The 26,780-nt window shown below is 34.6% G+C and overlaps 3 protein-coding genes across 7 annotated transcripts; 1 reads left to right on the top strand and 2 right to left on the bottom strand.

Annotated features, from left to right (window-relative positions):
- Positions 1-2,293: 2,293 nt before the first annotated feature.
- On the top strand, positions 2,294-8,342 carry LOC126719090 (transcription factor BIM2). Of its 5 annotated transcripts, none has more exons than XM_050421663.1 (8): positions 2,294-2,385; positions 2,810-3,031; positions 3,507-3,591; positions 4,801-4,870; positions 5,012-5,107; positions 5,929-6,344; positions 7,717-7,846; positions 8,056-8,342. In XM_050421663.1, the coding sequence occupies exons 2-8, from the start codon at positions 2,893-2,895 to the stop codon at positions 8,155-8,157; spliced, it is 1,038 nt and encodes a 345-aa protein (XP_050277620.1). In that variant the 5' UTR covers positions 2,294-2,385; positions 2,810-2,892; the 3' UTR covers positions 8,158-8,342. The 5 variants fall into 5 exon arrangements, with proteins under 5 accessions (XP_050277620.1, XP_050277616.1, XP_050277619.1 ...); XM_050421659.1 differs by lacking the exon at positions 2,294-2,385 and adding an exon at positions 2,548-2,690; XM_050421662.1 differs by lacking the exon at positions 2,294-2,385 and adding an exon at positions 2,570-2,677.
- Positions 8,343-9,596: 1,254 nt separating this feature from the next.
- Positions 9,597-13,186, bottom strand: LOC126719089 (rhamnogalacturonan I rhamnosyltransferase 1-like). The gene is made up of 8 exons (XM_050421657.1): positions 12,500-13,186; positions 12,248-12,315; positions 12,024-12,112; positions 11,499-11,664; positions 11,135-11,424; positions 10,471-10,675; positions 10,205-10,362; positions 9,597-10,095 (listed from the first exon to the last, which is right to left on the bottom strand). The coding sequence occupies exons 1-8, from the start codon at positions 12,696-12,698 to the stop codon at positions 9,867-9,869; spliced, it is 1,404 nt and encodes a 467-aa protein (XP_050277614.1). The 5' UTR covers positions 12,699-13,186; the 3' UTR covers positions 9,597-9,866.
- Positions 13,187-16,297: 3,111 nt separating this feature from the next.
- LOC126719087 (multiple organellar RNA editing factor 9, chloroplastic-like) lies at positions 16,298-19,904 on the bottom strand. The gene is made up of 5 exons (XM_050421656.1): positions 19,436-19,904; positions 17,314-17,411; positions 17,154-17,219; positions 16,847-17,020; positions 16,298-16,627 (listed from the first exon to the last, which is right to left on the bottom strand). The coding sequence occupies exons 1-4, from the start codon at positions 19,786-19,788 to the stop codon at positions 16,848-16,850; spliced, it is 690 nt and encodes a 229-aa protein (XP_050277613.1). The 5' UTR covers positions 19,789-19,904; the 3' UTR covers positions 16,298-16,627; position 16,847.
- Between the last annotated feature and the right edge of the window lie 6,876 nt (positions 19,905-26,780).

Raw genomic sequence — 26,780 nt, 5'->3', positions numbered from 1 at the left:
CATTGGTCCAGGACTTCCATACAACATTAGGAAAATTCAGGTGAGCTAACCACCCTAGCTGAAACCTAAAAGGTCGAGGGAGGTTAAGAGAGGTATTAGATTCAAATTCAACCAAAATAGGGCAGTTGTTAGAATTTATTCTTGTCATATGCTTCACACTAGCTTCCAAATAAAGATGTCTCCAGCTAGCATTACAGAAACTTCTATCCAGTCTCTCTTGAATAAGCTCATTCACTCCCCTTAAATTAGACCAGGTATATCGAGCACCACTGAATCCCATGTCCATCATTCCACACAAATTCAAACATTCCTGGAATTTCATGGCCCTTCTAATATTCACTGGTTGCCCACTGAATTTTTCACTACTCATTAACACTTCATTGAAATCACCCATCATTACCCAATGCAACTCATGGTTAGCAGTAACATTAGTAAGATTACTCCCTAATATAGACCTCTCACGAAATCTAGGACTAGCATATATTGTAGATAATAGCCAAGAAAAGTTGGAATTACTAACCTTAACTGTGGCATGAATCTCTTGCTCAGTAGAAGCTAAGTGGTTGATTTCCAGAATTCCACGGAATCCAAAGTCCCCAAGCGTAACCTAAGGTATCTGTATGAATAGCTCCATCAAAAGGAAGTTTATCATAAATTTCTTTAGCACGATCTCCTCCAACTCTAGTCTCTGTAACAATAAAAATGTCTAGCGAGCTTTCTTTCACCATGTCTATAACTGTTTGGCTAAAGTTTGGGCTCAGAGCCCTTCTGCAATTTCATACCATGATATTCATAATTAATTAAGTAATTAAAGGAGGATAATCGTCAACAGCTAGTTTGAAAACCTCCTGCTTCTACAATTTCCCCCCGACTTCCTTCAGAAAGCGATTGGAGAACTCCTCTATGCTCTTAGCAGCAATGAATGCTCTAGGACTCCCATCTCTTTCTCGCATGCACCTAATCATGAGGCCGATGCTCCTTTTAGGATGAAATACTATGACTTACTTCCTAACTTACATATTCCCTACCCAGCTCGTTATCATTGGTGAATCTTCCATTACTTTGTCCTCTGTTATTTTGACCATTGGAACCAATTCGCATAAGGTTGATAGAGGATAAGGGCAGGACATCATTTTCCACATGGGGGAATTTCTCTCTACTGGTGTTGGTCTATCTGTGAGGAAAATCCACCACGGGTTTGGCCAGGACTACCATGCTGGGTCTGAGAGGGGGAGAGAGCCTTGCTGTAGGCTTGTTGGAGACAATCGGAAGATAAACTTCCATGCTCTCATCAAATCTAGATCGAACCATCCCATGATTTCTGTGGGGCTCTTTCGAATCATGTTTACCATTGAATCCAATAGCTCTATCACTTTCCCTTTTAAATTGATAGCCCATGATTTCTGATCCTCCATCCTTGGTGAGTGTTAAAATACCACCCTCTAAAAGCTCACCTTCACAATCCTGTGGGGCTCTTCCGAATCATGTTTACCATTGAATTCGATAGCTCTATCACTTTCCCTTTTAAATTGATAGCCCATGATTTTCGATCCTCCATCCTTGGTGATGTGAACCTCAATCAACACGCTTTGAGAACCAACAAAAATATTGGAATACTTGCCCAAGAAAACTAAAATTCAGATTTTTGATAGAAACCTTGACCCAAGATCTTGCTTTAGTAAAGGCCCAACTGGAACATGCAATGGATCCTTGAATGCTTGTTGATTCTCATCACTTGGTGAGTGTTAAAATACCACCTCTAAAAGCTCACCTTCGATTGTTGATAAGCTAGACTTTAGTTTGGCAATAGGGGGGCTGTTCTTAGTGAAAGACCTAATAGGAAGATTTTCTGCTTTCTTTTTTGTTTTGCTATGAGAAACCCTAGATAGTAGACTTGTGATTGGTGAGGCCTTAGTACCCTTATTCTTCTTGACATGCCCTTTGCATGTCGTGAATTGCAGATTAGAGTCTTGGCTGACTACCACTTGTGGTGTTGCTGTCTTAAAGTCGGGTCTTTGCGTGGACACTAGCTTGTGTTCAAGTCTCGAGCCATATTCTTACACTCAATTATTTAAAACATTTAACTCAATAACGGAGTAAATTGGGGGCGGGGTTGAGAGATCCTAAGTCCAAATTAACATTCATCAAGGATAAAAAAGAAAAAGAAAAAAAAGAAAGGAAGGAAGGTATAATTAAAAGTTAGCACGGGAAGCACGTGAGGAAAGTCACATGTTATTCTTTTATTGTTTTGGTTGCAAAAGTCACATGTTATTCTTGGTTGAATGTTGCATGTTAGAGTATTGTAGATGATGATGATGATGATACCTCCAGTTATCAGTTATGGCAGCAGCACAGGCAGAGGAATCATGGTGGTGCTGGTGAGTGGTGAGTGACTCATCAAAACTCATAAGCCACTGCCTTTGCAGAGCAGCCATAACCGTAGGATTTTTTTAACACCCCCATTAACTACATTTTATAATTATTATTATTATTTTTATACTTTTTATTTATTTATTATATATAATACACTTCTTAATAATAGTGCTGAACTGGCCGGAAATCAAATACATATATACTCTCATGAGTCTCTGATATATACTAACTTATAAACACCCCCCAAAATATAAATAAAAACAAAAACAAAAAAAGATCTACTCTTTCTCTCTCTGTCTAAACTGTAAAGTCTAATCGTAATCTCAAATCCCTGCCAGTCAATCAAACCAAAGTTCATTCACTTTTCCCAATTTTACCCCTTTCTCTATTTCTTTCTAATTAATTTAATTTTTTTGGTTTTGTGGGAATTTTGCAGATTCTCATACAGACTGAAAATCTGAGCAGAAAGCAAAGCACCAGCCTCTTTTATTTTATTTTTTTGATAATAATAAAGAAAGGATGAGAACAGAGAAGGGTAATCATCAGGAAGACGAGGAGTACGAGGATGAAGATTTCACCTCCAAGAAGGATGCCGCTTCTTCCACGCCTAACAACAACAACAACACCAACACGGCCACCACCAACAACAACAACAAAGGTTTCTACTTTCTCTCCTATTCTAGACTAACCCTTTTGTTTTTTTCGTTTTCACGTACCATGTTTTATATGTTAGATCCATTTCTGAGAGATCCCTTTTACCTAGTGCCACGTTATGTTATAAATAATTGATGTTCTTATACAGACTGCAATTTCTTTTGGGCTGACGCTAACTACGTAGGTTAATCTTTTTGAAATTCTTGTTGCCCCTTGAATTTGGAAACTGATATGGACGTTGGTCCCTTAAAAGTTTGGATTTTTCTTGTCTATGGTGTACACTTTCTATTGATGAGGATATTCATATTTGTTTTAAAATTGTTTTGGAAAATGGGTGAAATTTTTAAACTTTGTTTTTTCTTTTATGGGTCAGTTTTATTTTTTTGGAATACTGGGGTTGACTAATGACTGCATTTTTTTTTCTCCGTTTGAATTTGAAATTTGGAATCCTTATGTTGGGATATTGACTATGAAACCAGATGCTAAGAACAATGATAAGGCTAGTGCCATACGATCGAAACATTCAGTCACAGAGCAGCGGAGGAGGAGCAAAATCAACGAGAGGTATATTTGAGTCCCTCAACAATGTTTGTACAGTAAACATTTTGATAACCATGATTTTAAGAGCTAATGAATATTAAATTCTATATTTTGATGGATATTGGCCTTGTGTGGTTTTTGGATTTAGCTGCCATACTTCTTATGAAGTGTTTCTTAGTGTGTCTACGCATTCCTTATCTCATGAATACCTAATATTAAATAGGCCAAACCATAAGAATTTTTGTTACAGGTAGCCTATAACTCAAAGTGGGGTTTTTTCTGTAGGCTTTATTGTTCTTTATATTTTTGTTGATGTCATTAACTTTATCTTGCAGTCACTTTGATTTGTATAAGAGCTGAGAGAGTAATAGACATTAAATCAACAAACTTTATGATATGTGATTGTGATGGAGTCAACAATTTTTTTTTTTTTTTCCATTGTGCCATATTTCATCAATTTCTTATACTCAATTTATAATTGGATGGTGCATTGATGATGCCTTTGTTCATCGATATTGTTTTCTATAGCAAGAGAATGAAGGTGCTAACACATGCAATTGGATTAGCCTTTTATAATTCCAGAGCAAAGGAAACTTCTTTATCTGTTATAATAGAGATAGTATGCCATTTATAAATAATTAAAAAAAAAAAATCTGAATAGTATAGTTGGATTACTCAATTCACAGTTCGACATTATTTTTGGCCCAAGTGGCATTGGTTCTAACATAATTGGTATTCGTCCTAAAATTAATTTCGTTATCTGATTTAATGGTTTTTGTGGGTCTTTTACAGCATTCTCAATGATTCTATAGATATACTTTTGATAAGCAACTTGTAATGAGATTCATAATTCATCTGAACTCTGAAGCTGTTCATGTCATTTTTTTACCTTGTAAAAATTATTGCACTTATGTTTATAAATGTATAGAATTACTTTAATAGTGCAGTTTGAGTAGGAAAAACAGATACTACTTGTGAAGTTTGGATGGTTCTGTTCTGTTTGAGGTGAAAATTGTACATTGTTGTGGGGTGGCATCACACCAACTGGTTTAGTTACATGTCAAACTGGTCAAGTTTGTGACTGAAAACATGATAGGTTGCTCAACTAATAGATCTTTTATGAATAAAGATGTTTGAATGTGTAGTTTATTTATATATTATCCATTTATTGTTGCCACCCCTTTTACTTATATGAAAAAAAAGTTTGGTGAAGCTTAATCTTTTTTCTTTCAGATTCCAGATATTGAGAGATCTTATACCCAATAGTGATCAAAAGAGAGATACAGCATCATTCCTATTAGAGGTACCTTATTAGTGAATAATCTATAACAAATTTGTTAAACTTTTAGTTGTTATTTTATTAGTGGACACTATAACAAATTTGTTAAAATTAGCTCTCTCCTTTTTGTGCTTAATTTGACTGATGGTCAGTGTGCCATTTCAGGTGATTGAGTATGTTCAATATTTACAAGAAAGGGTACAGAAGTATGAGGGTTCTTACCAGGGATGGAGTTCTGAGCCCACAAAGTTGATGCCATGGGTAAAGTCCTGATACTTGGCTTTGCACAATGTTTGTGTTTAAGGATGACCTGCATGCTTGTTTCTAAGTGAATTCTCATGTGTAAATACTAAATATTGAATACAGGTTTTCTACTTTTTAATATGGAATTGACCTATGCATTTTACAAGTTTAAAGAAGCCTTCTGTAGTGGGACTGATATATGAAGAGAATCTCATCACATGGTCCCTCTTATGGTGGATGATGTTATGCTTTTAGTAAATAACTCTTCATAGTAGTAAGATATATGGTTTCATATGTTTCCTTTCACATATAAAAATATTTTTCTCATGAATGTATAGTTCATAAATGTATGCAACTTATGGGGAGAAAATTTTAATGCATATAAAATCATCTTCAAAGCTTCATAATCCACAAAAAGTTGGTAAAATTTGAGACCTAGAATAAATTAATTTTGAAAATGTTATTTGCCTTAGATTTTTTAAATTTTGGTCTTTTGTGAATGTATGATGACTAGGCCTTGTCAAAGTTGATACATTGGTGTTAATGCCATTGCTTGGGGCTTGAACAGTCCTAAAATTAAAAACTTCTTTATTCTGTATTTGTTTGATTCTCTTTATTCGGTATTTGTTTGATTCTGAAATATTGAATAAGATAACATATTCATTGACTGGTTTAAGTGATGGGCTAGTATCTGCTTAATGATTGGTTCTGTTCACCGCTGATGGAATCTTCCTGGTGATGAAGAGGAATTAAAGGATGCATTTGATTTGAATAGGATGCTTGTTTTCTTGTTGAAATTATTGTCACTGTTAACTTGTTCGCTCACCTGCTTGAGACAGAGAAATAGTCACTGGCGTGTTCAGAATTTTGTTGGTCACCCTCAAACCATAAAAAATGGTTCTGGTCTGGGGACAACGTTTCCTGGGAAGTTTGATGAGAATAATGTCTCTATAACCCCAACCATGCTTACAAGCACTCAGAATCCTGTAGAATCCGATCCTAGCAGAGATATCACCTGCAAACCTATGGATCGACAACCAGAGTTAGCAAACAAGGGATTACCTCTGCCCATCCCTCTGCAGGCAAACGTGCCTATTTCTGTCAGAGGTGATGGTGTGCAAGCCCATCCTCATCAGGGATTGGTTTCTGATGCACAATCAACTCAGTCTCCCATGACCAGTGAAACACTGAACCAACAGGAGGAGCTGATAATTGAAGGGGGAACAATTAGCATCTCAAGTGTTTACTCTCAAGGGTGGGTAATCATAGAAATCTGTTGTGTTTAGGTTCAAAAATAATTATGATGCTTCTTGATATATTTGGTATGCCAACTTTATAGTTAGACTACTATTTATATATAGGGTTCCTTCTTTTCTTTTCCTTTCTTTTTTCCCTCCAGTTGATTTCTTGTACCTTTATATTCTTGCCTCAGTTTTGATACTTTTCCTTGGTAAATCTGCTTGTACATTTTCTGTGTTAGCTTGTTATACTTCTGACTGTTTTGGGAAGCTCCACAAGCTTAGTCATTAGTTACATTAGTAAGGCTTCTCTTGTGGGGATAGTACCTTTAGCAATCTTACTCATAGTAAGAGCGAACCAAACTCACATTCTTTCAGAAATCAATTTCAATTGTTTTTAAAAAGGCTTCTACACATCACTAGTGTTAAAGATATAATGTTTTGGTTGTTCAAATGTTGGTTAGGTATGGATGATATTATTCATGTCTATTTTTCACGTTTGACACCTACTATGATTTGATATTTAGACATTTTAAGCGTTGGGTTTGAGAAATTTATAATTTAGGTTTATAATCACGAATAAAATCAAAGAGCCTGATTTTCATGTTACTCTATAGATATTGAATCAGGCTGTTTTGGAATTGTATCATTATTCTTGTTTATTTCTTGGGACTAAAATACTATTTATGCCCTCTAAGTTTGTGGTCACTTCTAAATCAGTCCCTTGACTATGGAAACTAACAATTTACACCCTCAAGTATTACAACAATGTAATTATGCCCTTTCCGTCAACATCCATTAGAATATTGTTGTTACCCACCTATAAATGATGTCATTTTGAATAGAAAAATACAAGAAACATTTTTTTAGGTAGGGTTAACGGAAAAAATGTGATGGACTGATTTAGAAGTAATCCTGCACTTCAAGGGTGTAAAGTAAATTTTAGCCCCTTTTTTTCATAAATTTATTTTTCAAAATTTTATTAATTATATATCAATCAGAAGATGGATGGCTGAGAATATTGTCTGGTCCTCGTCTGCTTATTGTTGTTGTGGAATAATTTCCATTGTGGATTTTTAATGGTGTCCTTCATCTTTCTTGGTTTTCTTTCTAAATATCTTTTCAACTATAATTATTTTGTTCTGTGATTTCTGCATAGAGATTCATAGATTGGTCAAACTATTTAGCCCACTATGGATTTTGGCCAGGCGTGGCCAGCAAGATTTTCTTTTCCTTTTTCATTTTTTCCCAATTAAAAATACTTTATTGCTTACGGAACTTACATCATCTGGTGCCAATGCATGCGTACATTATTTTGCTCAAAGCCTTTTCATGGAATTGAGTGCCAAAAGTATAAGCTGATGAGTGATTGATTTTGGTGATGATCAGGTTATTGAACACTTTGACACAAGCACTGCAGAGTGCAGGTGTTGATCTATCACAGGCCAGCGTCTCAGTGCAGATTGATCTTGGGAAGCGAGCAAATAGAGGGATGACTTCTGGAACATCAATTGCTAAGGTATAAATAATAAATTAGGTAATTGTTTTTCATGTAGAGTTGGTTAAACAGGAAGTCCTTTTACTACTACCTGTTGCCACTTCTCTCTATTTTTTTTCCTCCCCATCCCTGAAAGTGCAGGGTTTTTATTTTATTTTTTTAATTTTTTTATCACTGACCTCTTTTACAGTGATCTTTTGGACTTAAATAATGGTTCTTTCGTTTTCCAGGATCATGAGAATCCCCCATCTAGCCTCCAAGCAATGACACATCTTACTGATGCTGGCAGCAGAGAGGGCTCAGATCAAGCTCAAAAGCGGCTAAGAACATAAAACTAGTATGGGAATTTCATGAATCTTCTCTTTCTCCTAGATTTCTTATTTACTTTCTATAGAGCCAGCTCCTGGTTATTGTACATGCTGTGTCTTCAGTTATCTTGAGTTTTTACACTTTCCATGGGATCCGTGACCCAAACTGCTCCATAAATTACAAATTCTTTTTTGGGGAGTTCCTTCTATGAATCTGTTCAAGTGGTGCCATTGGCCTGTATTTTTTTTTTTTGGTTATCATACATAATCTCAAATGCATGAAACTAAATTCTCTGCACATAGCCTGGTTTTTCATGTCTTTTGCATTTCTTTGTTTCTCACATTTCTTCAACACAGAGCACCTTTTTCAGTCACAACCCACAATTACTCCTTGCTTCATCTAATTAAGTAAAAAACTCTCCATTATTAAAGCCTTCTTTTGAGATGGACGTTTATAAGTGAAGTAGTGAACCCCTCCTGGAATATTTTGAACAGCTATGAGCAAGCAAAATTAAAACCAGGAAGCATTGAATGCAGTAATGGTTATAGGTAGTGTTAAAATGACTTGTAGCACTTTGAATTTGCTCCATGGTAGGTTGTCCAGCACCTGGGTCCTCCATGATAAATCTCAAAGGCTTGGGTTCAAAACTTCCCCTAGAAACAGCTAAATCAACAACTGGTTTCAAATCCACCACGACTTTGCATTTGTATATCCCAACACCAACAAAACAGAAAGCAAGGAGCAAATGCTGGGACCCTGGGTTGGACTCATAAAAAATGTCGTTACTATTTCAGAAAAGAATGTGTTATCTGCCAAAGCCAATCATTGGGTCTTCGAACTTTGAAGTTTGAACCCATCACAACCACCATAATTGTCATCATTGTTTAAATCATAACTCCTTAAAAGCCTCATCATATCGCCTACATCTTCCTAGAGAAAAAACCCATTAAACCACAAATTTCCATGCTCTAAACCTCATCTGTTCTTTTTACTTCCAACCATCTTTGTTGTTAACATATTCTCTTATTCCATGTTCAGGCGTCAAATATCCGTCATCATTGCCATGATCATACTCTAGATTTGCAATGAAAAAATATATATTACGATCTTGTGAGTGACTAGGGATCAGCATTTACATATTAGAAAATGTCCAAATGATATATTCTCAGCAATTTCTAAGCGGCTTAACATCAAACTGACTGTGACTGGTTCTTATAAAAGCATAAAAGCAACATCATTTTACATGTGTTATAGAATATACAAATCACAGAAGTTGATGGAAAACATTATTAATTAACATGATTAACATATCCCTGCCATCCTTATTGTTTTATAATGACAATCAGTACTATCATTTTAGTCATTGCTATTAATTATTAATTGTCAGGGAGACTTAGTATTACAAACTGATGTATCAAGTTTTATGCCAATTGAATTATGTACTTCTGCAGCAAAAAAGGGTAGAAAAAAAGTGGCATGTTGTTTTTGAAAAATATTTCCAAAAGTAACACTTTTTTGGTTTTAGTTACCAAACTAATGCAGTACTGGCCTATCCCAAAGGCCCAAGGCTCCAACCCTGACCGAACAGGAACTCAAACACAAGCAGAAGTATTTCCATTTTGATCACAGGAGATGTACAATAGCAGCATGTGGCGAACAAAGAATATTAGTGGATTCCAAAAATAAACTACCAACAGTAATTCATAACGAGCATCATGTACTCTTTGAATTTTTACCAAATTGGTGGCAGACATTCCTGTGGATTACTATAGAAGTAATCTTCATGCTTGGGATTCTCAGGAACCTCCATTCTCTGAGTAGGGCTACCCATTAGATCAGCATGACCTGTCTTCACTTCCTGGGAGACTTCATCCCAGTTCAGCCCTCCCTTCTTGTACCGATCGATCACGTTCACTAGAAGCTGTGCATCTAGAGAAATTGTTATCTTGTACCCCAAGTATCTACAAAAAAATTGAACCACAAATAGACTTTGTGCATGTTAGATGAATTAAAGGGTCATCAAAACGCAATGATGAATTCTAAGGACTAAATAATTAATTGGTACAATACCGTCGATGGCCTTGAACCAGTTTTGCCATGTTTCCTCCATAGGAAGGCACAAAAATGTCACTTTCTATTGCTACAATGTAATCCAATGCAGCCTTCATGTGTGAATGTTTCCGGAAGAGTTTAAGGTCGGAGGGTGCCAACAATGTTTCCTTTTTAACCTGTTTCACCCGACAAATAAACAATAGGTAAGCAAGCGATGACCATGTATTAATGCAAATATTATAGCATTGAAGTTGTCCTGCATCAAGCTATGTTGATCAACTTACTAGATTAGGAAAAGCTGCTCTCAGAGCTGCCATTCTCCTCTCTCCCCCGTATATATTGCCGGACGCAATATAAATTTGGATACTAGGGTCAATGTCCAATGCCTGCAATGCAAGTGCAGTTTCCTCGGGAGTTAAAGGGCACCCACCCACTTTTCTTTTCAATCCAGAATTTATTACTTTTTGTCCCCACCGTGGGGTGGCATATCTGACAAGACATTGTGTATGGAATTTACACGCGAGTAATGTTAGGAAGATTACGGCCAGTTTGATTGTGTGGTTCTAACCTACATATTTACATTTTAAACAACTTTTCATATATTTCAACACTTTTTCACCTATAGGTACATCAAAAACATCCAAATAATATAACTCAAACTCATCTACTAAACGAGTTCTACATTTTTCACAAAATTTAGTATGATTTGTGATGATTAAAACAACATTATTTTCATTTTCTTTCAACACCTGTCACTTTTATTTTTCACCAATTACAACAGCAAGAGTTGTGAAGAATGTTTATTATGCACGACAATAGCAGTTGTGAAAAATGTTGTTTTAAACTTGTTTATGCATTGGACATTTACAGAAAGTGATGCTAAAATGTTTTTAAGAAATCAAGGTTCATTTTTATTTCTTGGATCTTTAAGAAACAAAGACAACTCACCTCAATTTTGTGAGTTCATCAGCTTCTGTCTCATTGCAACCTTCATTACAACCAGAGAATGCTAACATGTCCATTTCATATCTGAGATGAAGAACTAAAAAGGGACCTTTTTGCCTCAGAAGCTTGACAATCTTCTTCCCTACTTCTGCTATTGTGGGAGTAAATCTCAGAGCTTCATAGTTCACTTGGCAGCGCAGCTTTTGAAACTCTATAGGAATCCCATTATTTACAAGCCGAAAATCAGTCTTATTGAAATGCACAACTTCCTGCTCTTTTATCTTGGGAAGAATCTGCATGCAGACATACATATACATAAATCATAAGAGCAGTAAAAGCTTATACGCACAACTCCTTGCAAACCAACCTGGTAGTAATAATAGCCCAAATTGGACCATGAATGGGGTTCCATTGTATAAATTGAATCATTCTTCACTCTTCTCTTCTGCTCATCAGGTAACTGTTTCAATATCCGAACCTCATCTCTCAGAGATGTAATGAAATAATTCACGTCAAATATATCTTGGAATTGACTGCCATTCAGCAAATGAATTCATTAAGAATTTTTTTTATATGGTATTCATATGAATTGATATATACATTTTTGACATTTCTAAGTTTGAAAACATCATACTGATTCAATAATCAATACATTCCAAAAAGAGTTGGGGGGGTGGGGGAGCAATAAGAAATAAATAGAATTGTTTAAAAAAAGAAAGAAAGAAAGAAATAGAATTAGATGAGTTGCATCCTCTTCATTTATTTAAAATACAGAGTATATTTAATCCTACATCAAATGACATGAAAAAATAAAATCCTTTTTTTTTGGACAATAAGAAAGAAAATCTGACTCTGAAATAAAGAGGATTTTGTGATTTTGATATTGACTCACCTGCTATCATGCCAAAGGGAGGTATTGTCCAATTCAGGAACCACAAGCGTGACGTTCAAATATTTTGCAATTGCAACCATGTCACAAATCTGTGTAGCATAACCAAATCAAGGATAATGATTCAGAAGGCACTCATAGTGGCTACATTTAAGAAAGCTAGTGATTCCAAAGGAAAGTGAAGCTGCATGCGGAAAAAAAGGATGTAAAAGCAGTAAAGTACTTACACCAGCTCTCATTTGATTCAATCCTCCATTGGCCGAAATCATCAGATATCCATTGTTTTCATAAACTCCTGAGAAGAATTTCAGATTGAATGACCAAGATGATGATCCGCAACTCATTTCATAATTAATTAGAAAAATAATAGAAAAGCATATCTTCCCTGATGACTTGAATAACATTATTGTTTTCTATATGTTAAGGTTGTATTGCATTAATCATCACAAGTAAAACAAGTATATATATCACATACTCACTTTGAGGAGTGTCAATGTGTTGAGAAGACCAGAAGATCAAAAACCTGGGTGTCGTGGTCTTGCTCATTGCTCTCAGGTGGACTGTATAGGTGCACAGCAGCAACAACGTTATGGCTCCAACCACACACAAGTTAAATTGATCAAAGAGCGACCCACCTACAATCCAACTCTTTATCTTTTCAACTTTGATCCCTCCCATACTCAACCCCTTCAACTATATGTATTTTTTAAAAATATAAATTATGTAGCAACATGCAGTAATAAGTTCTTACTACATATATATATATTATACCACGATGTAAGAAGCATGACAAAATACTAAGAGAAAAATTTGAGCTTAAATTTCAATTGCACCAATCAAAACAAATACAATTTTTTTGTTGATTGGAAAAGGTATTATGCCGAATTAAGGTGGTTTCCTTACCAGATTCTGGTTATAATATCCAGAAAACTGGTTTTAGGAGCCGCCGGCATACAGAGCAATGCAAGAAATAGTCTTGCCTTTAAAGAAATAGAGAAAGCTCCTATACGGTTTCAGAGAATTAGCTTGCAGTGATCCATCACCAATTCACCAACAACAAATTGACAGAAGGAGAAAAATTAAAGTGCCATCCATCAGACACACATCAGTCGCAGCCAATTGTCCACGTTGCTCCATTTCCTTTTATGGAGAGGGACCATATAACATATTACTCTCCCTACCTAGGACTCATAGGCTTGAACTATATATATGCATGTGGCAAAGAGTAGATTACACCTATGGGTGTGCAGCTAACCCCATATTCTGCCAAGACCAAAACCGACCTAATCCAACTCAATCTGCCAAGTTAGGTCGGTTTTTAGAGGTTGGTGGGTTTGGTTGGATCGTCAAAATATATATATTTTCGATGGATTAGGTTGGGCGTGGGTCAGCAGAATCACAAATCCGCCTAACCTAACTCAACTCACTTATATTTAATATGTATCTAAAAAATATATTATATGATTTTATCATTTACTCTTTTGTTTATCAATTGAATTAGGATAAAATTATATAATATCCTACTAACTATAGAATAATAAAACAAGTTCATGTTTATTTTGTTTCTCAACTGAGTTGAGATATAGCTATTTAATATCTTACTAACTAAATCAAATATCATTTGGTTTGATTATTTTTGTTGATTTGATGCACTATCAATATAAATCTACTATTATTTGTATTGGTTTAAACTTTGGAGCACTAATAAAATAGTACGGGTTAGATTAGTGCAATGCTTAGGTTTATTAGGGCATAAATTTGTTCTTATATGTGTTGGTGCTCTACTAATGCTCAATAATAATAAAAAAGACCAACCCATGGGTCCAACCATATCTAGGTGGGTTGGTCTGTGTCATTTAAAATTTTAGTAATGTGTTATTTAAAATTTTAAATAACATTAATATATTGTTAAGTATGGAACATGTAATCTAAATCATGAAATAGAAAATGGAGAGGATAATGTGCATCATGTTGGAACCTCCAACATACTCCAAAAGCCTCTTAAAGATTTTCTTTACTATAGTAACTTATTGGGCTCTTATGTTTTCAACTTTAACTATTCAATTATACCATCATCGTTGTATATCTCGCAATCTATATTCATCCGGTGTGCGAAGAATAGGTATTGATTTTCTCTCAACAGGGTTTAGGGAAAAATAGCCTACCAACATCATTTTTAGTTTTTGAAATGTACCTTTTATACTTAATGATAGTAGGGTAAAAAACCTAGGCATAGCCGATGTTCTAGAGTTAAAATACATCTACCTTAATTCTCGATTGATCAAGCCTCAATCTAGAGATTTCAAACTTCGATTGATTAAAGGTTGATCAATGGGTGCTTGAAACTTGCTTTTTTTGATTTTATTGTGCTACTTCTTGAACAAATTATCTTGAACATGGTTGAACACACTATATACACATTTGACTATTACAAGTTATGGGATTTGCCAACCTAAAACCTAACTAAAAATATGACACTCTTCTCTGTAACCAATATGGTCCCTTGTCCCAACGACACCATTGATGAATATTGTTAGTTGCTTATGAGTTTTCAATTTCAAATGCAAAGATGATGTCTCCATAATATTTAGTTACAAAAAGGTATAATCTATGGAAGGATTAGACTATGATGATAATTTTCAAACCCGTGAATTAGAGGACTAACCTCTCTTTAATGAGAGGTAAAAAGAATACTCAAGGTGGGGCCAACTTGCACCAACATTATCCTATTCAAATTGGTCAAAAACATGCATGGTTAAGGAGAAATTATTCACTCCCATAAAAGGAATCCTCCATCCTCTCACATGGAATGTGTGGTTTTCTGTTGGACGTCATATTGAATAATCAATATTAAATATTTCAATTGCAAAACCCATATCAATCATGAAAATGAATAGGAAAATTGAATATATTAATGAGTGCATCACATTTATTATCGCTGGAGACCTAGCACTTTTGAGTTTAAGTCTAATTATATTATATTAAAATTTAAAACTTCTTCTTCTTCTTCTTCTTCTTCTTCCTTCATCATCTCACATGGAATGTGTGGTTTTTTGTTGGACGTCATGTTGAATTTTTCCATTATCATTATTAAATATTTTAATTGCAAAACCTATATCAATCATAAAAATGAATAGGAAAATTGAATACATTAATGAGTGCATCACATTTATTCTCATTGGAGACAACACTTTTGAGTTTGAGTCTAATTATATTATTATTATTATTTGTGTATGTGGAACTTCCATGGCTCCAAGTGCGTTTGTGATGCACATTAAAGATCTCGCCATCATCATTATTCAAATTAGGATTTTTTTTTTTAGAAAAATAATAATTCTTTAGTTGAAAGAAGGAAATTCAAACATTGAATGTCTCTTTTGAAAATGTCAAAAGGTACTAATTGAGCTACTATGACTCTTAACACTTGAATTTGAATTTTATATAACATATAGAGACGTTATTTAACCTAAAATTTTAATCCTATAGATTTAAGCTATATTATGTTATATTAATTTCTTTTTTTTTTTTGGGGGGGGGGGGGGGGGGGGGGTTGTCTACCGTGAAGGTATGTACATCACATTTCCAAGGTATTGCACATTGATTAGATAACAAAAATCGCATATGAAAATGAACCTAAAGAAAAATAATAATAAAAAATTAGTTCAATTTTGTTACAGGATGTACATTTTTGGAGTCCTGGAACATCACAGCTGGATGTGGGGGACTAGACCCTACTAGTTTAATCCAACTAGTATGTCTTCAATCTCTATTAGCATGGAAAGAATGTAGAATGACTTCAATCTCTATTAGATGTCTGAAAATGGACAAAAGGTTTGAAATGATATGCCACTGCAAGAATGCACTATTTTTTTTTTTTTTTTTTGATACAAAATAGAAATTCTGCTATAATCTAATCTAAGTGTATATGTGTGTAAAACTTTCTCCTAGAGACTTGAACCCCAACCCTTGCCCCCCACACCCCACAAGCACTTATACTTGTGGAGTGACCATTGCACCAAGGGTGTGTGGTGGTACAAAAATGCACTATTAGATGTGCATTAAGTTTGCAACATAGTTCACCTGGCTGCCTTGCAAAGGTGTTAAGGTGATAAAGCTAAGATTCAAACTTTCAAGAGATGTCAAACATACGCATGTGACTATCACCAAACTAGCAAAGGGTGATATGACATGCTTGACATTGTTAGAAAAGCACAACACAAAATAATTTTATTTTTTATGAATTTCAAGGAGCATTGCTTTATGCTGCAAAAAAGATGGAATAACAAAAGAAAATTGATATCACATATCAATGAATCCAACTACAAATAGTTGCTGCATAAGTAACTCAGAATTAAACATAGATTCATGTAACTCAAAATCCCCTTTGCATAACATACTCATACAGCAAGGCTACATATTCCTCCAGATGATGCTACTTAGGTTGATCTTGCAAAACATACAAGAACACTGCATCTGACCAAATTCACTTTATAAGCAGGTTTTCTGACCTCATTTTAAACTATCCATGCACTATAGTTTGCAGACACTGAAGAATGATAAATTGCAACTGCTATCCGGCTAGAATTTCAAAAACAAGCCTTAACAACCTGCAATCATAACAGCACAAAACAAAACGGATTACAATCATGATATGTCTAAATTTAACAGTGGAAGATAAACTGGTACCTTCAATCACTGTTTGAAATACAAAGGATAATTTTTCATGGGCAAGTAAAATCGGAAACCTCATCCAGCAAAGAAATGTGAAATAAAGAAAGAAAAACTGAATCAAAAGAAAAGATAGCGTGACACTAAAGTTCCACTACCTCAGCCAGAGGTGGAGTCTGTAGTGGTTGCCTCTTGTCTGGGTTTTTTCTTCTCAGGAGGGGGGCCATCTCTCCGTCTTTCATACCTTCTACTCTCATATTTTGAATTACTGCGTTTAGGTTGATAAGTAGGGTATTTGCAAGGAATGATCTCCCCATTGATATACTTATCCCCTACAACAAAAGATATAATGTAAAAAAAAAAAAAAAAAAAAAAAGAAGATTAGAAACATCATCATAGCATCATTACAATATATAGACATAACAAAAACTATGTGTCAATTTAGAAATAAAGCATGGGAATCACCTCCATAGTCTTTATTTTTTACGTCTATGTATGAGTCTGGCAATACCCAGAGAACACCAGGCAATCCTACAATGATGAGGTTGAAAATACATTAGAAAGAAGCAAAATCAACAAAACCCATATAATGGTCAAAAGACAAGTGCTTGACATAGGTATTTACCCTTGAATTTCTCAGATGTCTCTTCATCAACAGTGCATTGAAATCCAGTGTACGTGGTGGTGCTGAAAGCATACATATTCTTCTTTGCTTCTTCCATGCTGAGACACAAACACAGGTTCCATATTTATGAAATAACAGTAATGGAAAAAATGCCACCTACTACAGCTACAATTACAGTATTAATATCAATAATAGAAGAATATCTTTTTTATCACTGCCCATTTAGAATATGCATCTTAATTCTGTGACCAGGAAGATCTTTAAATAGAAGGAAAATAATAACATTATTCTGAGATAGGTAGATAGTGAGGGAGAGGAGGTGGGGTTCGAACCATAGATATGGGGCACCACATAGGATGCCATTACCAGTGATGAGTGGAGTGTTTTTCTGAGGTATTTAATGATTCAAAATTATGAAATCTTACATCCTTTGGAAACCAAAATTGTTTCAATTTAGGTGCAGGAAAGAAACTAAAATACTTGGGGGAAAAAATGCTAACAAAAAAACTCAACCATGTGTCAGATTGCACATAAGCAGCCCTATCTTGAGAAAGGTGGCAGTACCCCAAATGAAGCAAAAGAAATCAGAGGCATAATCCCAAGAGATTACATATGAAATTCCAAATCTGTGGAACCCAAAGACCTAGTATCCATCAACAGATGTAGTTGGTAAACAAACAAATTCCTCAAACAATTTCTAGCAATGGAGAACAATGAAAATGAAAAGGCAATCACACAGCCACAAAATCCAGTTTCAACTCATAATTTTCTTCAAAATCATCACTTTCTTTTTTATTATTAAGTTACACACACCCATTGGGATTTGAACTCACAAGCTTACCCTCCACCCTATTCTTATGATAAAAGGATGTCCCATTTGAGCCAAAGCTCATTGGGCTACCTTCAAAATAATCAGTTGCAAATAACTTTGCCATTTACATAATTACCTATCGTTTTTAGTAACATATTCCTTCATATATATATATTTTTTGATAGGTATAACATATTCCTTCATAAAATAACAACACCCAAGCCTTAGCCCCAAAATTTTTATGGTTGGCTAATTGGCTATGGATCCTCAACAGACCACTTCCTTAATTGACATTTCATTTTTTTATTATTTCCATTAATGCTACTTTTGGTCTTCTTATATCTTTTTTTGTTCCATTAACTTGAATCAAATCACTCTTTCGCAATGGTGCATTAATCACTCACCTCTAAACATGACTAAATCATCGCAAGCGACTCTCCCTCGTCTTCTCATCATTAGGGGGCACACCAATGTTTAAGTAAGTTTCCTCAATTTGAATCCTATCTTTCCGTGCATTTCCACTTATTCATCTTAACATTCTCATTTGGTATTTCTTGAGTATCAAGTCTTCCAACTCTATCTCTATTTCTACTTTTACTAAACTTTCCTAGTTAACGGAAAGCCTTATAGTCTAAAGCCTCTTGGCAAAATTTTAAATTGAGTTTAACTCCATGCCTAGTTTCATCCACTAAAGTTAGATCATCTAAAAAGGCCGTACACCTAGGGAGTTCCTCTTAAATCAATTTATTGAGCTCTTCCATTGCTAATACAAAGAGATGTGGACTTAATTGCAATCCTTGATGCAAACCTATAATGATAGGAAACTCACTTATGACACCTCGTCGCCTCCACATGTTCTCACACTAGTTGCAACTCTGTCATACATGTCCTCAATCAATTTGATATACTTTGCAGGAACTCATTTCTTTTCCAAAACTCACCACATAACCTCTCTAGGACCCTGTCATATACATTCTCTAAGTCACCTAAGTAACATTTTATCATTTACCCAGTTGCTTATCATTTTAGTAACATCTTTCTTAACAAGAAAATGGGTGAACAAAAAAAACCCAAATTTCTCATTGAACTACATTCAAAATCATAACTTGAAAATACCCTTTTCTCATTTACCCAATTATATATCAATTCAGTATCATCTCTTGGGAAATGAAAAAAAAATTCAAACTTTCATAATAATGCATATTTTTTTTCCACACACATACACATACACGCAAACATGGGCACACTAGAAATATCATAGTAAAAGAAGAAAAGAAAAAAAAAAAAGAAGAAAAAAAAGAAAAACCGAACCTGCCCAAGACAGTGGCGAGGGTATTAAGGTAAGTGTCAATCATTTGCTCCCTAGTTGGGGCAGGGTCTTTAGGGAACTCCATGACTATGAGCCAGTGGTTATAGTCACACCCAGGCAGCATAATGGTCTCTCTGGGCTCATTGCTATTGCTACTGCTTCTTCTAGCTGAGAAATCTCCATCCACGGCTGCTACTCTGATGGAGGGCCGAGATTTGGTGGCAAGAGTTGGGTTCCAGTGAGGGAGACTGCAGCACTGGATGTGGAGGCTAGGTGTGGGAGTGAAGGGTTTGGAGTGAGAAAGTAGGGTTAAGGGTTTAGGGAGAAGACTAGAAGAGAGTGTAAATGTTGCCATTGGAAAACTACTTTGTTTTCTTTGGCAGAAAAATGGGAAAAAAGGATTTGTCGCTATGGGGATAACTGATAAGGAAGAGCTGGGGAGGAGAGTTTTGTTTTGTGGGGTTTGAATGAGACGGTGGCGTTTTGGAGTTGAGCAGAGAGGGTATTTGCTTTTGTTTTCGGGGTTGTTAGCCCAATGGGGAAGTGTGTGTGTGTGTGTGTGTGTGTGTTAAGTTCCGACAGAAGCCCAAGTTTTGTAGCATGGATTTTGGGTTAACTTAGTAGGCAAATTTTGAGTTTGTGTAACATATTGGAGGAGAATTTAAGTGGGCCAATTCGAGTTTTCTCAATTGGGTTTAGAGCAGGGATGGAACCAGTAGGGGGCCTGGGCCCCCTGACTCCACCCAAAAAAATATAGTATATATATATACCCATATTCAACTTGGGCCCAAAAAAAAATAGAATTCGGCCCCTTTGCTTTCAAAAACTTGGCCCCCTCGACAAAATAAAATTAAAACTCAGCCTAAACAACACCACAATCCAAACAGTCCAGTCCAAACAAAAACAATCATATACTAAAAAAAAAAACCCAACCTAAACAAAAATTTAGCCATATTAAGTATTAACAACTGAAATTCCAAAAGAAATAAAGAGAAATGAAACAGTCAAGAGAGAGAGAGAGAGAGAGTCATGAGCCAAGCCAACTATGACCAGACCAGGCTAACTGGCGACGCCCAGTGCATTACGTTGCTCACCGTCTCTTTATTTTCTCACATAATCAAAATTTTGAGCCTCTCATTGGATGTTGATTGGCGTTGAATGACAACAGGAACAATTCTGAAACTTCACATGAACAACAATATGAATGGGAAGTGGTTTTGAAACTTCATAGGCTGAAATGACTGAAACCGTTTGAGAGAGGGCCAAAATGGCCAAATACCACTATTTGGAAAAATATATATATATATATATATATATGTAGAGATCTACCACTGTTTGTGAACTGTGTAGGGATATACCACTATTTTGGAACTCGAGTTTGAGGTGGAACTTGAGTTCCATTAAAAATTGCCACCATGACATGCTAAGGTGGATTAGGAACTCAGCTCAAGGAGCTCGAGTTTTATGTTAATATAACTTGAGCTCTTCAAGCTCAAGTATTGTAAAAATAAATTAGAACACAGAAAAGCATCTTTGGGAACAAAATAACACATTGGAACTCAAAAGCAATGACAAATGAAGTGGAAACCCATATCCACCTAACCACAGAATTATGACCAAAATGTTAAAAACAAGAAAAGTAACACAAAAAAACAAAGACCTAGTACTAAAATCTTGTGGCATATACTATGAGAACTAGAGTAGCAAGAAAAAAAAAAAGGAAGGAAAGGAAAGCTGATGTTGTTGAGCAAGAAATTGGAGTTAGACAGTTCTAGTGGGATCAAACGCAGATGGATAATTGGGAAATTAAAAATCGAATAAAAAAGACATGAACCCAAAAGGAGCAACTACAAATGCAAATGGGTATTTGCGAAAGGAGGAGGAAAGACATGAACCCAAAAATTAAATCTTATGGGTGCGACCCAGTAGGGGTGTGCATGGGTTGGGTTAGGTCAGGTTAAGGGGATTTTTTGACCCAACCCACCATGGTGGGTCAAAAAAAATTCAACCCAATCCAACCCAACCCACATGGGTCGGGTTGAACCCATGGGTTTGACAAATTTTTATTATTATTATTATTAAATTTAGTAGAAAAAAATATAAATATTAATATATTAAAGAAAACCCAAAAATTAGTATCAATGTAACTCCTTAAAGGCAAACAACACTAATGACTAAACAACAATAGTAATTTATTAGGGTTTGTGTGAACTAATTGGCTTTTATATAGGATAAGAAGAACTCGTTATTTTAAAAAATTTATTAATTATATAATATATTTCATATATATATATATATATATATTAAATTAGTATTAGTAGGAGGAACCGAGAAAGTGTTGCTCTAAAGCTGGTTTTTTTTTTTAATTATTAAATATATAATATATATTTAAATATATATATATATATATATAAAAGTGCCCTAAAGCTGGTTTTAAAAAAAATATATTAAATATATAATATATTTTAAATATATATTAAATATGGGTGGGTTGGGTCGGGTTTGACGGGTTTGTAATTTTATAACCCAAATCCAACCCGACCCGCTGTAAAATTTTTTTTTATAACCCAACATGGTTTTGAAATCCGGACCGGACCGTACAGTCCGACTGGAAAAACCGTGAACCTCCCACCATCATGGTTCTTTAAGCTTAAAAACCCGTCTATGTCAAAAAAGCAGGGAACCGTTCGATCCGTAGTTCAACCGCACGGTTCTAAGAACCGTGATTAGACCGCTTCTCACGGTTCCCTTTGAATCTGAACCTTTAAAAAAAAAAAAAAAAAAAAAAAAAAAAAAAAAAAAAAAACACAGAAAAACAAAAGAAAAAGAAACACAACTGCTGGGAAGAACAAGCCGATCTAACTTTGCTTCAATCTCAAAAAACATCTCAAATAATCCAAACACAAAACACAAAACAAAATCCAATTCTTACAATGAAGTTGAATCAGAACAAGAAAAAAAAAAAAAAAAAAAAAGAACAAGCCGATCTGACCCAATCTGGTGGTGGGGAGGAGGACGAACGGCGGTGGAGTGGCGGACGACGTAGTGCTGGTGAACGTTTCATCCTCTGGTGCTGTTTCTCCTTCTTCTTCTTCTTCTTTCTTCTTTTTCTCCTTCTCTTTCTTTTGTCCATCTGCACTTTCTCTCTTTTAACTCCACTCATTAGTTTTTGTATTATTTTTTTTATTTGTGTTTTTCCAAAGCCCTCCAAGTGATTACATTGGAAAGGTAAGAAGAGTTTCAGCCATCCATTTTTTTCACCTTCCCAACATGATGTGACAACTCTCTTAATTGTTAAGTACTTCTAATTAATATTTACAATTTTTTTTAAAGAAAAAATCTAATACCGAAACTTGTCTTAGCCTTTTTTGATTGTTAGCTGTTTTTTTTTTTTTTTTTGTAATTTTGATGGGATAGAGAGTAGGCAGTAGAGGAAAAATAATGGGTTTATATATATTTGGTAGGTATTCAAATTTACTATTGTGCCTAAAAAAATATAAAATTGTGTGATTCTAAAATTATTTTAATTTAAGACTATTAAATAATTTAAAACTTTTATTTTATTTAATATAATATAAGTGTCCTTCTAATTAGTATATTATTATTGCTATCACAAGTTTAACTAATCAACATATAAATAAATAAAGAATACCATATCTACCTTTACTTAGTATTTAATATTTCTTATTTGTTTTGGGAAAGTTATGATATAAAAAATATATTTGAAAGATAGATTTTTATATTTAATTAAATTATTTTAGTTAATTTTTATATTTATACTAATTTAATATAATTATTTATATTTAAATAATTATTAAATTAATTATGACGTCATCACGGTTCGATCATGGTTCGACCTCGGCCCAACTTCAAAAACCTTAAACCTCTCTCTTTTACGGTTCATTGAACGGTCCGGGTTTCAAAACCTTGTAACCCAACCCACCAAGCCTTAAAAACCGACCCAACCCGGCGGGTCGGGTTGGGTTGGGTCGGGTTTGGCGAGTCGGTGGGTTTTTGCACATCCCTACGACCCAGACTCTTTTCGATAAAAGTGGGATTTGTGGTTGAGTTAGCTTCGCTTGAGTTTGGCATGGTGGCCATGGTGGTGAAGTAGCAGATTTGGGGTTTTTGGAGATTGATAGAGAAGAGGGAGAATGAGACAGAGAACAAGATGAGTTTATCACTTAAGCAAAACTTGTTGTTATAGAACTCGGGTTTTATTTTACAATGAACTCGAGTTTTCCCAATGGATGCCAAAATGATAGATTTTAATGGAACTCGAGTTACATGGCAAACTCGAGTTTGAGGATTATTTTTTTAATATTTTAGTTAGTTGTCTAGCATACAAAATCATTCAGCAAACTAGCATCTTGAATGTTTAAAACTTGAGTTCTAAGATAGAACTTGAGTTTCTAAGTCTTGAGTTGCAAGTGGTGGCATCTGATGTGGAAAAAAAATTCACGTGTAACTTGAGTTTTTAAGACTCGAGTTCCACCATTTTATTTCCCACCATCTATTCTTCTTCTTCTTCTTCTTCTTCTTCTTCCTTTTCTCCCCCCAGCGTCTGTTCTTCTCTAGCCAAATCGTCCACCCAGCATTTGTTCTTCTTCAACCAGATCGTCTTCCTCTGTTCTTCTCCAGATCTACAAATCGTCTTCTTCCTCTATTCTTCTTCGTATGTGGTTCTTTTGCTTCTAGTTTTATGGAACTCGAGTCTAAGAAACTCGAGTTCCACGTGGATAAATTGTTCCACCTCAGCAGTCTGAACTCGAGTCTTTAGGGCTTGAGTTTGTCACCGAACTCGAGTTTCACGGACTTGAGATGCTAGTTTCCTAAATGGTTTCAAATCTGTGCTTACTAACAAAATAGTCTCTAAAAATTATGCTAGATGGCAAATATCCCATGATTTTATCACTTAAGCAAAACTCATTGTTATAGAACTTGGGTTTCATTTTACAATGAACTCGAGTTTTCTCAGTGCGTGCCACAATGGCAGATTTTAAGGGAACTTGAGTTCCTAGAACTCGAGTTACATGGCAAACTCAAGTTTGAGGAACTCAAGTTACAAAATAGTGGAATTTCCATATATCCTTACATATTTTGCTAAATAGTGGTATTTGGCCATTTTAGCCAAAGAGAAAGAGCTAAACATTTGAACTTTGAAAGTGTATAGATTTTTTTCATAGGAAGTTGTGAAAGACTGTTAGAAATGTGCGGAGAAAAAAAAAGGGCAAATGGGACAATGGGAGGCGTAAAAAAAAGGGGTACAGGTGGGCAATTAATTGCTTTTTGATTCTTTCATTTACAGATTTACCCATTATAGTTTTTAAATTGTTCAAATAGTTTTACCAATCACTTTCCTTCCACCATCTTCTCAAAAAAAAAAAAAAAAAAAAATCACTTTCCTTCCCCTTAGTCACCAACACGTCACTACCTCATATTTATTACTTCTCAAGTATTTTTAGCTATGAAAGTAGTGTTTTTTTGTTTTTGTTGGTAGATGATTGCATCTTACTAGAATATATTAAGAAACAATAATTTTGTGTATTTATATCTTGGTTGATAGTTTGTTATTACTATATAAATGTTTATTTGAAAATTTTTTTTTCACTTAACACCAGCCCCCCTAATTGAAAATCCTAGGTCTGTCCCTGGTTTAGAGATTCATGATATATACAACTTTTTTTTTTTTTTCAAATTTTCATTTGTATTCTTTCTTTGTCCAACAGTTTAGTTCTTCTTCTTCATGGTGTGAAAGTAAACATATGTTAATGGCTTTTTTTTTTTTTTTTCCTTTATTTAGTATTTACAACAAAGGTGAAAAAGGGATTTAAATCGAAATTCTATCTATAAGGAAAATCGGACAGTGATATTGAATTATAAGCTCTTAATGCAATATATATATATATATATATATATTTTTTTTTTTGGGGTACTTAAAGACACAATCAAGACCTCCACAAATTAGACATCTTTTTTGACCAAGTCTATGTGAATTCTATATAGTAATTCCTTTTTTTTTTCTTTTTTTTTGGGTCTAATCTTCCACTTCCCCACCCCTAAAAAAATTGTGTGGAATCACAAACCAATACCTAATAATCATTTATAATGCAAGCATTTTAATACCCTTAATTTTTTCTCTTGCTAGAGGTGAAGTTTTATGGTTCAACTTTAAGAGCTTTGGACTCAAACTTCTCAAAAAAAATAAATGAATAAACAAAATTTAGAGTAAGACTGTCTACCACACCTTCCTTTAAACCCCACAAGATGAGAATTTTGTAGTTATGGGGATAAGGAAGAGTTGGGGAGGAGATTTTTATTTTGTAGGGTTTGAATGAGATGATGTTGTTTTTGGGGTTGAGGACAGTGGGTTGTTGTTGTTGTTGTTGTTTTAGGGGTTGTGAACCCAATGGTAGAACACATTACATACACATTTTGAACATGGTTGAACACATTACATACACATTTGACTATTACAAGTCATGGGATTTGCCAATCTAAAACCTAACTAAAAATATGACACTCTTCTCCATAACCAATATGGTCCCTTGTCCCAACAACACCATTGATGAATATTGTTAGTTGCTTATGAGTTTTCAAATTCAAATGCAAAGATGATGTATCCATAACATTTGGTTACAAAAATGCATATTCTATGGAAGGATTAGACTATGATGATAACTTTCTGACCCATGAATTAGAGGACTAACCTCTTTTTAATGAGAGGTAAAAAGAATACTAAAGGTGGGGCCAACTTGCACCAAGATTATCCTATTCAAATTGATAAAAAACATGCATGGTCAAGGAGAAATTATTCGCTCCCATAAAAGGAATCTTTTATCATCTCACATGGAATATGTGGTTTTTTGTTGGACGTCATGTTGAATTTTTCCATTATTAATATTAAATATTTCAATTGCAAAACCTATATCAATCATGAAAATGAATAGGAAAATTGAATACATTAATGAGTGCATCGCATTTAATTTCATTGGAGACACAACACTTTTGAGTTTGAGTCTAATTATATTATATTAAAATTTAAAATTCCTTATTATTATTATTATTATTTGTGTATGTGGAACTTCCATGGCTCCAAGTGCGTCATTTGTGTTTGTGATGCACATTGTCCATAACTCAAAGAGCACGCATCTCATCCTATTGCCTAACATGAAAGGGATCACAATCTCCACCTTAAAGATCTTGCCATCATCATTATTCAAATTAAGGGTTTTTTTTAGAAAAAAAATAATTCGATAGTTGAAAAAATGAAATTCAAACATTGAATGTCTTTTTTGATCGAAAATGTCAAAAGTATTAATTGAGCTACAATGACTCTTGATACTT

The sequence above is a fragment of the Quercus robur genome, chromosome 3 (genome assembly GCF_932294415.1).
Source record: "Quercus robur chromosome 3, dhQueRobu3.1, whole genome shotgun sequence".
NCBI lineage: Eukaryota > Viridiplantae > Streptophyta > Magnoliopsida > Fagales > Fagaceae > Quercus > Quercus robur.
Note: the sequence above shows the minus strand (reverse complement) of the source record. Positions and strands in the feature narration are given on the sequence as shown.